The sequence below is a fragment of the Misgurnus anguillicaudatus genome, chromosome 6 (assembly GCF_027580225.2).
Source record: "Misgurnus anguillicaudatus chromosome 6, ASM2758022v2, whole genome shotgun sequence".
NCBI classification, from domain to species: domain Eukaryota; kingdom Metazoa; phylum Chordata; class Actinopteri; order Cypriniformes; family Cobitidae; genus Misgurnus; species Misgurnus anguillicaudatus.
In genome coordinates, this window is record NC_073342.2 from 9,292,362 (window position 1) to 9,305,542 (window position 13,181).

Here is a 13,181-nt window from a genome sequence, read left to right on the forward strand (position 1 = left end):
AAATCTTGATATTTTTCTTGATTTTTTTTATTTGAACGTGCATTCTTCTGATATGTGAACACATATTTTTATTTTATATTTATTTATATAATATAATATATTTATCATTTATTTATAAAAATGTAGTTGTTATTAAATGTAACATATATGATATGAAATATAATACAATATTTTCTTTTTCTCAAAACTTGCTGATTTTTATCTAACAGCGCCGCCTGCAGGACTATACTGGATACTATATTATAATCTTGTTCGGAGCAGATCTGATTATTATGAAATGGAGTCATACAACAAAAATTTGTTCAACAGAAAACTTAATAGGAGACAGGTTTGAAATGACAAAATTGTTTTCCCTGCAAACTCAGCCTGTAAAACTGGAGGCAGGCCAAAGCCCCCCTCATCCTTGTTTCCATGGCAACTGTCAGGGTGGAGGAGAGCAGCGAATCATGTGAGGGTCAAGCATCTCTCTCTCTCTCTCTCTCTCTCTCTCTCTCTCTCTCTCTCTCTCTCTCTCTCTCTCTCTCTCTCTCTCTCTCTCTCTCTCTCTCTCTCACTACAGAATGATCCAGGCTCCAGCTCACCAGATCCAGAGCTGTCTTTCATTAATTCATCCTTCTCGTTTTTCTCCATTAAAGCATCACGCTGCAGAAAGCGAGAAGCTGTGTTCATGCTAAAATGGGATGTGGAAATTCTTCAGCTACCAGCACAACAGCGGGAGGTGAGTGCTTGTGAGTCACAGCCTTTTTATCAATGGACCATTTTTTTTTTGCAATTCTTTGACTTTAGGTCCCTCTTGTCTCTGAACATCTCTACTTGTATAGAATAGCCTGTGAATTAGTGTGCCCTGTAATCTTCCTGTAATAGTGAAGGTAAGTCCTGTGCCTTGCTAGGACCTTGTATCTCCATCTCGTGTAAACCGAGCACAGCGATAGACAGATGTGTAGAGGAATGTTGTTTTAAAGGTGAAAAATCTCAGTGTGCAGCAGTGGATTGTAGCTGTGCACGGAGATGTTTATTACAGTCTCCACTGTACAGTTGTTGACATACGTCTAATGTGTATTCAGGTCAGATCTGTGTTGATTCACTCAATAAAGAGGGAGCATGTGTGAGCGTTTCAAATAAAAACTGAATCAGCAATGAGATCAAACTGAGACTTCAGCTGTCTCCTGCTTCTCAGGTGTTTCTCCTGACAAAAAGCCCTATTGTGTCCTCTCGTCTCCTGTTTTTTCTTTTCTTTTACGTGTTAAAGTAAGCTAGTAATCTAGTTATCTGCCATATGCTGTTCAGTTTTATATAAATTTGAATGATGAAGAACAAACTTCTCACATCTGTCAAAGCTGTAACATACATGCTGCTTGATCCTAGAAGTACATTTATTTGTTTATTTTTTGCTTAGAAAGCATAATAAAGGATTCGCAAAGAATCCAAGAATCTTCTTTTAAGATGGAAAGTCTAGTAAATGCTCATTGCTGTCTATATGAGGAACAAGTGAGATGTTAAGGACATCTCATCGGTGACTACTACTCGGTTGAATCACAAAACCTTGAACTGGTTTTATAGCTTCACAGGCATCTTATACAGAAAACCCAACATATAAAATCGCTATCAAGTTGTATGTTGGTCTATAATAGATCTTTAAGAGCAAAACAAAGAGCCTTAACATGCTTAAATGTTTTTTGTCCTGTCAAACCAAAGGCTGCAGGCGTGTGTGTGTGTGTGTGTGTGTGTGTGTGAAAGAGATAGAGATAGAGATCATACTGTTAAAGGTTACAAGTGAACATTTGTAACCAGAGAATTAAACTGTAGTGGTTTTGACAGACTATATAGATGACTGGAAACTGACCTCTATGATTATCTGTATCAATACCATCAGAGCTGGATTGTTTATGTATTTAAAGTGGTAATATTCGTTGTGTTTGTATCATGTCACTTACACTCAACTAAAGGATTATTAGGAACACTATACTAATACTGTCTTTGACCCCCTTTCACCTTCAGAACTGCCTTAAGTCTACATGGCATTGATTCAACAAGGTACTGAAAGCATTCTTTAGAAATGTTGGCCCATATTGATAGGATAACATCTTGCAGTTGATGGAGATTTGTGGGATGCACATCCAGGGCACGAAGCTCCCGTTCCACCATATCCCAAAGATGCTCTATTGGGTTGAGATCTGGTGACTGTGGGGGCCATTTTAGTACAGTGAACTCATTGTCATGTTCAAGAAACCAATTTAAAATGATCTGAGCTTTGTGACATGGTGAATTATCCTGCTAGAAGTAGCCATCAGAGGATGGGTACATGGTGGTCATAAAGGGACGAACATGGTCAGAAACAATGCTCAGGTAGGCCTTGGCATTTAAACGATGCCCAATTGGCACTAAAGTGTGCCAAGAAAACATCCCCCACACCATTACACCATTGCATTAATGAGGAATTGAACAGGTGTTCCTAATAATCCTTTAGGTGAGTGTATATACAGTACGGTTGTGTCGAAAAAAATTGCAGTGTAATAATAAAAGGGAAAAAAGTGCAGAAATGTTAAAAATAGATTTTATTTCCTTATATCAAATATATCGAAACATTACACATTCAATTCCAAATCACAATATTAACAACATTTACAAGTCTGTCTTATTCTTTTAAAAGGAAGGAAAGAAAATTTTCAAAAAAATAGCAGTGTCAACATTTGACTCTTTAGATCAGGGGTCTCCAGCCTTTTTGTGAGCAAGGGCTACAACAATGGATAAAACAATCTGGAGCGTTACTTATAGTCTACTCAAAACATTTTTTTTTGTTGACATGTTTTTTCATTGTTTAAAATGTTAATATACATATAAAAGAAGTCAAGCTATTATAAAAAATATGTAATAAACAAATATTACAATTGAGACTAGAATGAATGTGCTTTGGCGGGCACCATGTTGGAGACCACTGCTTTAGACACTTTAAGATTTAACTTCACTTTAAACTATTGTATTATTAATATTTAGTCGCATAACCACTGTTGTTGATAACTGTTGCACATCTATGTCAAATCAAGTTAATCAACTTCTGAAACCTAGAAACAGATATTTCAGCCCAGGATCCAAAGTTCCTGTCAATTTTTAGGTTTTGCTTCAGAAACGGCATTTTTAATGTACCCCCCCTTTTCAATGGGGTAGAGATCAGAGGATTTATCTGGCCACTCCATAACCTCAATCGTTTTTGTCTTGAACCAATATTTTGCCCTCTTGCTTGTGTGTTTGAGGTTGTCTTGTTAAACACCCATTTTAGGGGCATTTCCTCTTCTGTAACAGGCAACATAACCTCTTTAAGTATTCTGATATTCAAACTGATCCATGTTGGCTTGTATGAAATAAATAAGCCCAACACTGTAGTATGAAAAACATCCCAATACTATGATTTTGGCACCAGCATGTGCACCAGTCTTCATACTGTGGCTTGAATTCAGTACCCGACAGTCGCCTGAGATAACCACTAGACCCCAAAATAACAATTTTACTCTCATCAGGCCACAAAATGTTACGCCATGTTTCTTTGGGCCAGTTGATGTGTTGATGTGATTCTTCACATGTCTCTATTTCAACAATGGTGCTTTACGGGAGCTTCTTGCAAACAGCTTAGCTTCAATCAGATCATTTTAGATCATCTTTGATCTTTCTAGAGGTGATGAAAATCTTTGCATTTCTGTCTATTCTTCAATCTGTATTAACCATAGTTGCTTGTTTTCTTCCATGTGTTTCGGGTTTTTGTTGCCATTAAGGCACTTGAAATGATTTCAGATAGCTGAGCATCCTAAACTTTGCTGCGTTTCTTTATACGTTTTCCCCTCTCAAATCAACTTTTTAATCAGATTACGTTGTTCCTCCGAGCAATGATGAAACGGTCCATTTTACTAAGAAATTCATTTTATAGCAACGCGTGAAACATTTGCTTCCCGTCTTTCTTAATAAATCACTAAAAGGTAATAAATTCGAAAATAATTTTTGAATTAAACTTTACACTGCTATTATTTTGATCACGCCACTTTCAATAAATTAGTCTATAACAAGTAGTGTAGATCAGTGGTTCTCAAACTTTTTCAGCGTGCGGCCCCCTTTGTGTACGGTGCATTCCTTCGCGACCCCCCAAAGAAAATTTATGACAAAAAACAGTTATAGAACTTCACATTTTAATTAAACAAAACATTAAATTATACAAAGTAGTGCTGCCTTATTTTTTTTTAGGTTTAATTTCACAGAATTTATGATAAATTAATGTATTTTATAAAAAGTCATAAAACTGGGGCCCCCCTGGAACCATCTCGCGGCCCCCCTGGGGGCCACGGACCCCAGTTTGAGAACCACTGGTGTAGATATCATTACCAATGTTTTTTACTACATCTGTAAGTAAATCATTTCCAATACAGAAATATTACTACTACTACTAATACGGTAACTGTGGTTTATCAGGTTACTGATAAAGCAGTTGCACTGCTATTATTTTGAACATAACTGTACATTTACTGTACATTAGGACCATGTTGTACATTTACATGTATGCGTTTGGCAGATGCTTTTATCCTGTGATTTTTTATCATTTGGGGATTCGTTTTCCCTGGGGATTGAACCCATGTCTTTGTGTTGCTAACACAATGCAATACCAATTAAGCTGGAACTACTCATGTAAATCTGTCCAGACCAATTTTGCATTACAATGCATGACAAATATAATCACAATGCTACACTTATACAGGTTACCCTGGCTTCCTATAGTAACTCGCATCAAATATCTGCTCTTGGCCTTTAAATCCACCACTGGGTCAGCACCCCCCTACCTTCACTCGCTTATCTTACGTACCCTCTCGATCCCTGCGCTCTGTTACCGAGCAATGGCCTTTATTACAGCATCTTACAGTGTATTACAAAGTATATATTTTTTAATCAGCTGTCTGTTCCCTGGGTCTGAACCCATGACCTCTTGTGCTGCCAACACAATGCTCTACTATTGAGCTATACAGAAGCAAACAGTGCTTGAGAGTGACCTGGTCACATCTTTCATTTTTTCAGCTGTTCTGCTCATGATTTTGGTCCTTATTAGCAACAAACAGTGCAGTAAGAAACATTGAACTCATCTCTTCTATTTCCTGCAGGTCCTGCAGAGGCTGTCAAAGATGTGTAAGTGATTTGATCATTTTATATTTTATGAATACCTCATTCACAGAAGAGAATCAATAGCTTGTTTAAGCAAACTGTTTGGGGTGCACATACAGTAGACCCCTGAGGGCCCAAATGCATGCTAAACAATTAACAATCATTGTCCAACCCAAAGCATGATGCATCTTAGTTCACTAGCAAAGTCAGCAGACAGCAACTGTCCACCGTGTTAATGCAAAAATATTTGAATGATGTTGTAGTAGTGAAAGAAATTATCTGAATCTTTGTTTTCCTGATACAGGACAGAAGAACCTTCACCAGATGATGAGAAACGAAGGTGAGACGCTCCTCTACATTCATTGCATTAATGTTAAACACCTGCTAGTATAAAACAGTATGATGAAACTGAATCAGCATAGTCAATCTTTTGATTGTGTGCGTTCGAACTGTGTATTTTACAGGAACTATGGAGGTGTGTATGTGGGGCTTCCTGCTGACCTGACCACAGTAGCTGCCAGCCAATCAAAATCCTCACGAAAAGGTGAGAAAGAAAATTTACATTTATGCATTTATCCAAAGTGTAACACACACTTATAGTGTTTGCCATCTATACATTTTTTATCAGTATGTGTATTCCAGGGGGGTCGACCCATGACCTTTGCATTGCTTACATAATTTAGCAACAATTTAACGCATTATACACATTATACATGGTGATTAGTCTTTTCCTGTCTAAGTGTGGGGGTCGTGGCTAAAGTAAAGCCTTGTGGACCCAATGTTATACACTTAACAAAATTATAAACACAACACTTGTTTTGCCCCCATTTTTCATGAGCTGAACTCAAAGATCTAATTTCAAAGATTGCCGGTATAATTCATCCACCTCACAGGTGGCAAAATCATGATGCTGATTAGACAGCATGATTATTGCACAGGTGAGCCTTAGGCTGGCCACAAAGTGAGTGCGTTTACATGCACAGGCTTACACCGATTATGCTTAATAAACTGATATCATGTGGGGTCATGTTAACATGTAAAACAGTTTTCTTTTATTGGGGAAAGCCCATAAACGGCGTAAGCAAAAAACGATCGGCACAGGTAGTGTTTTGCTTATTACCCCAATTTCGCGTGGCATGTAAACACCTTAACCCGCTTTCTCACGGTTTTGTCCATGTGCGCATGTAAGTGCAAAGTAACACATAAAAGTCTCCGCTCAACTGAAGAAGTTGACAGAGAAACTGCAAAAATAGAAACTCATGTTACATTTACAGGTTCTGCAGACACAAGAAGAGATACAACAGTACAGCTTAAGACAGATATGCCATCTGCTTTTTGAACCACTATTATGTACTATAGGCGGTGCCATCACTACCTGCGAGAAACCTGACAATTCTCCAAGTCCCATGTAAACGCAGTTGTCTGCATAGCCGGCTTATTGATTTGCATGTAAAGCATGAAAACAGTTTTCTATAATAAGCAGATTTTTGATAGTTATCCGCTTATTCTGTGCATGTAAACGCAATTATGATTTTGATTGAGTGTTGCGTTTATGATTTTGTTTAGTGTACAAACACTATCAAAAGTGTGGCTACACATAATCTTGGAGTCTAAGATCAATTCAGGTGAACACATTTATGAAACACTAAACAAATTGATGATCAGCTACAAACAGATTCATGATGATCAACTACAAACAGATTCATGATCAGCTACAAACAGATTCGTGATCAGCTACAAACAGATTCATGATCAACTACAAACAGATTCATTATCAGCTACAAACAGATTCATGATCAGCTACAAACAGATTTATGATCAGCTACAAACATATTTATGATCAACTACAAACAGATTAATGATCAACTACAAAGAGATTTATGATTAACTACAAACAGATTCATGATCAACTACAAACAGATTCATGATCAGCTACAAACAGATTTATGATCAGCTACAAACATATTTATGATCAACTACAAACAGATTAATGATCAACTACAAACAGATTAATGATTAACTACAGATTCATGACTAACTGCAGATTGATGATCATCTTCAAACAGATTAATGATCAGCTACAAACAGATTTATGATTAACTACAAAAATATTGATGATCAACTATAAACAGATTAATGGTAAACTATGATCAGATTCATGATCAACAACAGATTTACGGTCAAAAACAGATCCATAATTTACTATAAATATAAATGATCCACAAAATGTATGATTAACATCCAATTTATGATCAATTACGAACCGATTACGAAACTGACTCATGATTCACTACAAAAAGATTTATAATCAACTACAGGTTCATGATCGACTACAAACTGATTATTGATCAACAACAAGCAGAATTGTGATCAACTTTTAACAGATTCATGATCAACTGCTCACTGAATTATGAGCTACAAACAAACTCATGAACTACAAACAGATTCTTGATCAACTACAAACAGATTGATCAATAGTCCCTTTCACACATACAGTCTTTACTGTAATTTACTGGTAATTTGCAGTTAACAGATCATGTGTGAACAGAACCTTTCCGGTAAATCAGTGCTCCCAATTTACCAGTAAGACAGGTTGTAAGATTACCAGTAATTTACTGGTAAGCGCTGTGTGTGAACGAAAATTATAGGATTACCGGCATTTAGAACGGACGACGTCAGACCGTGCTGACAGCACGACGTTTACCCCCGCACTGTTTACTGACGTTTCCACACACATGCTGCTTGAAAGTTGAGCACACCTGGAGTTTACGTCCACATTTCTTTACCAAAGTTGTTAAAAACAGCTGACCGCTGAATTGCCGACGTCCTTAGCACGCCCTCTGTGAAGCCTAAAGTGCCAACAGTACTGTTGTTAAAAACGCATTTCGGTTTGACGTCGTCTCATTCAATGTTGTTTGGTCATGAGCAACTTCGCGACTGTTTACCACAGACATGAAAACAACAAAATACGGACCGTGGATATGAACGACGTGGATTGTTTACAAATACAACACTGAGCTCGCCGCGTGCTACAGGTACTTCCGCTTTCTCAACGAATTTACCGGTATTTTGATACTGATGTGTGAATGATGTCTTACTGGTAAAATAACGGAACGCCACTGCGTGTGTGAACAGCACATTTTTGTATTTACTGGTAAATTCATTCTGGTAAATTCATGGTAATTTACCAGAATTACTGTGTAAAAGAGGCTAATGACAGATTTATGAACAAGAACCAATTTATGACCAACTACAAACAGGTTCATGATCAACAACAAGCAGAATTGTGATCAACTATTGAAGATGCCATAGAATAAAAAACTGTCTTTACCTTGGCATAGATGAATAATAAGAGGTCTGTACATGGTAATGACATATCATGAGCCTCAAACGCATTTGTTTCCTCATTCTTATGTTAACCTTGTGCATGCAAAAGACTGGTGGAAAACAGACCAATCTTAACATAACACCGACTGTGATGTAACAGTTGATATGTACACCCCCAACATGTTTAATAATGCGAGCTATACTGGCATGACCCTCAGATAGCCAATCAGAGCCGAGCTCAACATTACTATTAATGACCCTTCCAAATAGGGCAAAATAGACAATTCATTCATTGTAAATGGACATGTAAAAAACATCTCTGGATAATTTTTGCACTTAATAAAGTTACATTGTATGTAAATATCAAAGAACAATATAACATATTATTTCAATGCATTCTTTGGCACCTTTAACAGATTTATGATAAACTGCTAACTGAATTATGAGCTACAAACAAATTCATGAACTACAAACAGAACTTGTGTAGTTCATGTAGCTCTACGCAGCCATACGAGAACTGAACATAATAACCGATGTATGGAAATAACCTATTTGTAGTTATATGTCCTCTGTGCCGGCAAAAAGACTATGAAAGGCCTGACAACAACACACTCAAAATCAAAGGCTGTAATGACCGGAGCAATTACCCATAATAACCCTGTGAATCAGATAGAAACCTGCAATAGAAACAAACATATATTACCTTTCCATTACCCAACATAATTCACCACACAACTTCAGAGTGAGAATAAGCAAATTCAAATCATACTGTTTGTATTCATTTATTTATTCGTTTTTTATGTTATTTCCATATGTTGTTTTTTATTTTTTCTATATATTTTATTTTATTTTTTTGTAATTTTATGTATATGCATTGTCCTTGAGCTACTGGAAAGCAGTAAATTAAAGGAATACTCCAGAATATGTATTATAATTGGGCAAATGATAAGCCTTTGGTTAATGCATTATAGTAAAATTGTAAAAACAGTGCGATATTTGCGTTTTAAATGTTAATGGGAACATTTGTCAGTGTGCCAGCTACTATAGGTTTTGTGCACAAGCTAGAAGAGTCAGAAGTGCATGTGGTAGAGGACAGCGAGCGGCATTTGCTATAGACATTAAATTATGAATAACCCCGAATATTCCTTTAAGGATGATTGTGTAATGATCTCTCAACAGTGCTGTGAGACTGCTCATATGTTTTTGTTTTGCGCTCTTGAATTGTGTGAAGAACATTTGTTGAACAGCAGGTGCTCGTCGTTCACAAATAGATTCTCAGATTCAGAGCTTAATAGAAAAACAAAATGTACTGTAAAATGTGTGTGCGTGCGCGGACGGGTGGGTTTAGCCTACATCATAGGTACAAAATGTCCTCACAATTAGGGTACGACTACCCAAAAGACACAAACCCACACTTTTACTGTAGGTGCATGACTTTTCAATTAGGGGCATCTGCTTAACCTCATGAAATCGAATTGTTCGGGTTGCTCATGTTGTGATGTAAACTAACAGCTCTTTCCCTTCCGCAGACTAAAAACAGATCACACGAAACTACAAAGGTCTGGTTTCTCTTGAATCAAAGCTATGCAGTCGCTGTTTTTGAAGACATCTGAATAAAGCAGACGGAGTGACTTCTTTAATGTCCTGCAGGCGAAGAGAACCGAGCTGACTTTGGAACCGAAAATGTTGGTGTATGACATCACTGTGACATCATGACGGCTGGAACACAGAGGCTTCTGTTTGAAACACTGAGCATTATTGTGGGTTTAAGTGTAGATTGTGTTGCCATGGGAACTGTCGCTGTCTGACATCTCCTTACTGATGTGGCGGCGGTCACCCAGGATGATTTTCTGGTGTTTTGGAGTCACCATGGAAGAGACTAGCTGAGACATCAGATCCAATCAACTCTCTGCAATAAAGGTTTTATGAATCTATAAAATTATGAAATAAGTTTTCAGATCTAAACATTTTACATAGTGTAACAAAGTTAGCTGAAACATTTAGCACTAAGATGACTAGAGGTGGCGGCATGACTACTGAATTGAATTTGTAGACACACAAATGACATGAACATATAGATTGTAGTTTTTTAATACACTTTGATAATCACCACATCATCTCATTATTATAATAAACTCATTCCCATTTACTAATCTTCTTTATTATATTGCTATATTTAATACTATTTCAGGATACTGACTTGTGATTGTACTATTAACATTTTATGTGTCAAATGTGAATTATGTATATGAAATTAAAATACACACTTTTATGAAACAGAAGAGATCTCTTTTATTTTATCTTTCAGCAAGTTTTTTATGCAAAAACTGCTCCTGCACCGTCGGAAAAAAAGACATTTAAGGACAGTACCTTTAGAAAGATCCCAATATGTTCCATTAAGGTACAGATACTGTACCCTTATGGTATCAATACGTATCTTTAAAAGATTTGTTGGTTTAACTTAAAAAAATAAGTTACATGGTTGCCGTAAAATTTTTAGTTCATTTAACTTAAAAAATATTAGACTAAAAAAAGTGTTCTGTCAATTAATATTTTTTAGAGGAATGAACTCAACATTTTAAATTACTTTTTTAAGTTGAACCAACAAATCTTTTTTACAGTGTATTGCACTGAAAAAAATGATTCATTGAATTTAATCAATTTTTTTAAGGTAAGTGGTTGCAATCAATTTATTTAAGCTACATTTAAACAAAAGTTTTATATTTTATTTTATGTTACTAATCTTTTTTGTTTAAATGTAGCTTAAATAAATTGATTGCAACCACTTACCTTAAATTTTTTTTATTAAATTCAATGAATCATTTTTTTCAGTGTGGGTACTCAAAAAAATGAACTTTCACTTTTGTCAATTTGACTTTTATTTTTACGTTGAGATTACTTAAAAAATCTATTTAACAATGTGAACTTAATTTAATTAAGTTAATTCAACAAAAAGTGAGTCGTCAAATTTTACCTCTTTGTTCAGCCAAGATAACATTGTTGCTTAAAATTAACAGATTAATAAAACCAATACAGACTGGCATTTTATTGGCTGATGATGTTGCAGTGTATTATGGGTAATTGTTGTTCTGGCACCCTCTTGCAGAAGTGAAGCACCATTAGTCAACATAAATCTCTCTGGCAATATAAATAATAGTAAGTTGAAATGACTTTTAAGGCAGCAAATTTTTTTACGATGTAACTCAATTGCTGTTTGTTGACACTACTAAGGTTCATTAAGTTTACTTGAACTTATTTTGTAAAATAAACTAAATTATTGTTGTTGAGATAACTTGCAGTGTGTAATTTTTGAAAGGATCTCTTGACAGAAATGCTAAATAATATACAAAACTATATCATCAGGGGTGTATAAAGACCTTGAACCATTATGATTTTATTACCGTCATTTTTATCTAAATACACCGAGGGTCCCCTTACGTGGAAGTCGCCATTTTGTGCCGCCATGTATTACTACAGAAGCCCTTAACGGACAAACCTTTTTACCAAATTGTCTCCGTTGATGACATGTTTTTCCGGTGGCAGCTACCATAGTTTCTCTATGAGTTTCAAAAGCGAGGGGCGGCAGTGGACTGGGCTGTTGGTTGCTATTCGCAACCTCACCACTAGATGCTGCTAAAATTTACACACTGCGCCTTTAAAGTGCACCTATTTCATTGCTAAAAAAACAATGTTATTTTGTGTATTTGGTATAATACAATGTGTTTACGTAATTCATGGTTAAAAACACGCTGCTTACCATGTTTGAAAGATTCGCTCACAATGCAGTGCTAACAGGAGTTAATTTACAGGCTGTGAGTCAAAGCTGGAGGAATTATGATAATGTCGGTCTTGTCTACATCACCAATCCCAGGAACTCTTGCTTACAATCTGTGCGTTTGTTGTAGTCCAAGAAAAGGGATTTATGTTGGAGATGATAACTCACGTCATCATTTACTTTGAGGTTTGTACCTTTTGTATACCATTAACATGTACTAATACACACTTACACCAAAGAAAATGTAAAAATGTGAATCACATAATTGGTGCTCTTTAAAATGTAAAGTTTAATTTTAATCGTATGTTCTCTTTTATTTGGTTTCATTTTAACTTTCAACTTCTGTGCAAATCAGTGGGTGGGGTTTACTTGGTGTTTGTTTGAAGCAGTGTTGCCAACTTAGTGACTTTTAGACCCATTTAGACAAAAATAGCAACTGTTTAGATGAACCTTAGCTTCACATTAGTGCTGCACAATTAATCGCATCGCAATCGCAATTGCGATGTCAGCCTGTGCGATTATATGACAGCAACATGTTGCAATTATATTAAATAAATAAATGTGTGGACTTGTTGACACAAACTTTCTGATAACAGTTTGATGATTTTCCTTGTTGTTTAAAAAAAGAAAGAAAAACGAACAAAAAAGCAGTCCACATGTGGCATGCACGCGTGTGGTGTGCGTCGTCACTTGTGTGTGCGCAGCGCGGAAATACCAGAGCGAAGATGGATGCAGAGGAGGTTGACAGTGATCTGGTAGCTAAAAAAACTCTACGTCTGTTGTATGGCGGTATTTTGGATTTAGGATTACTGACACTGAGCAGTTGCAACATCACGTGGCAATACGAAAACATTTCTAGTTTTACAAATACACATTTTAGCATTATCACTAAAATGTGTGTGGATTTTCCTTAAAACCCATCAAGTTGACTCATGATACCATT

The 13,181-nt window shown here is 36.2% G+C and overlaps 1 protein-coding gene across 2 annotated transcripts; it reads left to right on the top strand.

Annotated features, from left to right (window-relative positions):
* Positions 1–199: 199 nt before the first annotated feature.
* On the top strand, positions 200–10,739 carry LOC129433639 (overexpressed in colon carcinoma 1 protein). 2 transcript variants are annotated; one of them, XM_055192292.2, is made up of 7 exons: positions 200–448; positions 636–718; positions 5,136–5,160; positions 5,441–5,476; positions 5,601–5,680; positions 9,993–10,022; positions 10,114–10,739. In XM_055192292.2, exons 1-6 carry the CDS (start codon positions 273–275, stop codon positions 9,995–9,997), a joined length of 405 nt encoding a protein of 134 aa, XP_055048267.1. In that variant the 5' UTR covers positions 200–272; the 3' UTR covers positions 9,998–10,022; positions 10,114–10,739. The 2 variants fall into 2 exon arrangements, with proteins under 2 accessions (XP_055048267.1, XP_055048266.2); XM_055192291.2 differs by having other exon boundaries at positions 215–448; positions 9,993–10,739.
* The last annotated feature ends 2,442 nt before the right edge of the window (positions 10,740–13,181 follow it).

What these genes read in the sequence shown, in the direction of transcription:
- LOC129433639 (XM_055192292.2), top strand. Translation starts at nt 273, where the DNA reads ATGAAATGGAGTCATACAACAAAAATTTGTTCAACAGAAAACTTAATA. An exon ending in TACCAGCACAACAGCGGGAG is followed by an intron (nt 719 to 5,135) that starts GTGAGTGCTTGT and finishes TATTTCCTGCAG; the next exon opens with GTCCTGCAGAGGCTGTCAAA. An exon ending in GCAGAGGCTGTCAAAGATGT is followed by an intron (nt 5,161 to 5,440) that starts GTAAGTGATTTG and finishes TTCCTGATACAG; the next exon opens with GACAGAAGAACCTTCACCAG.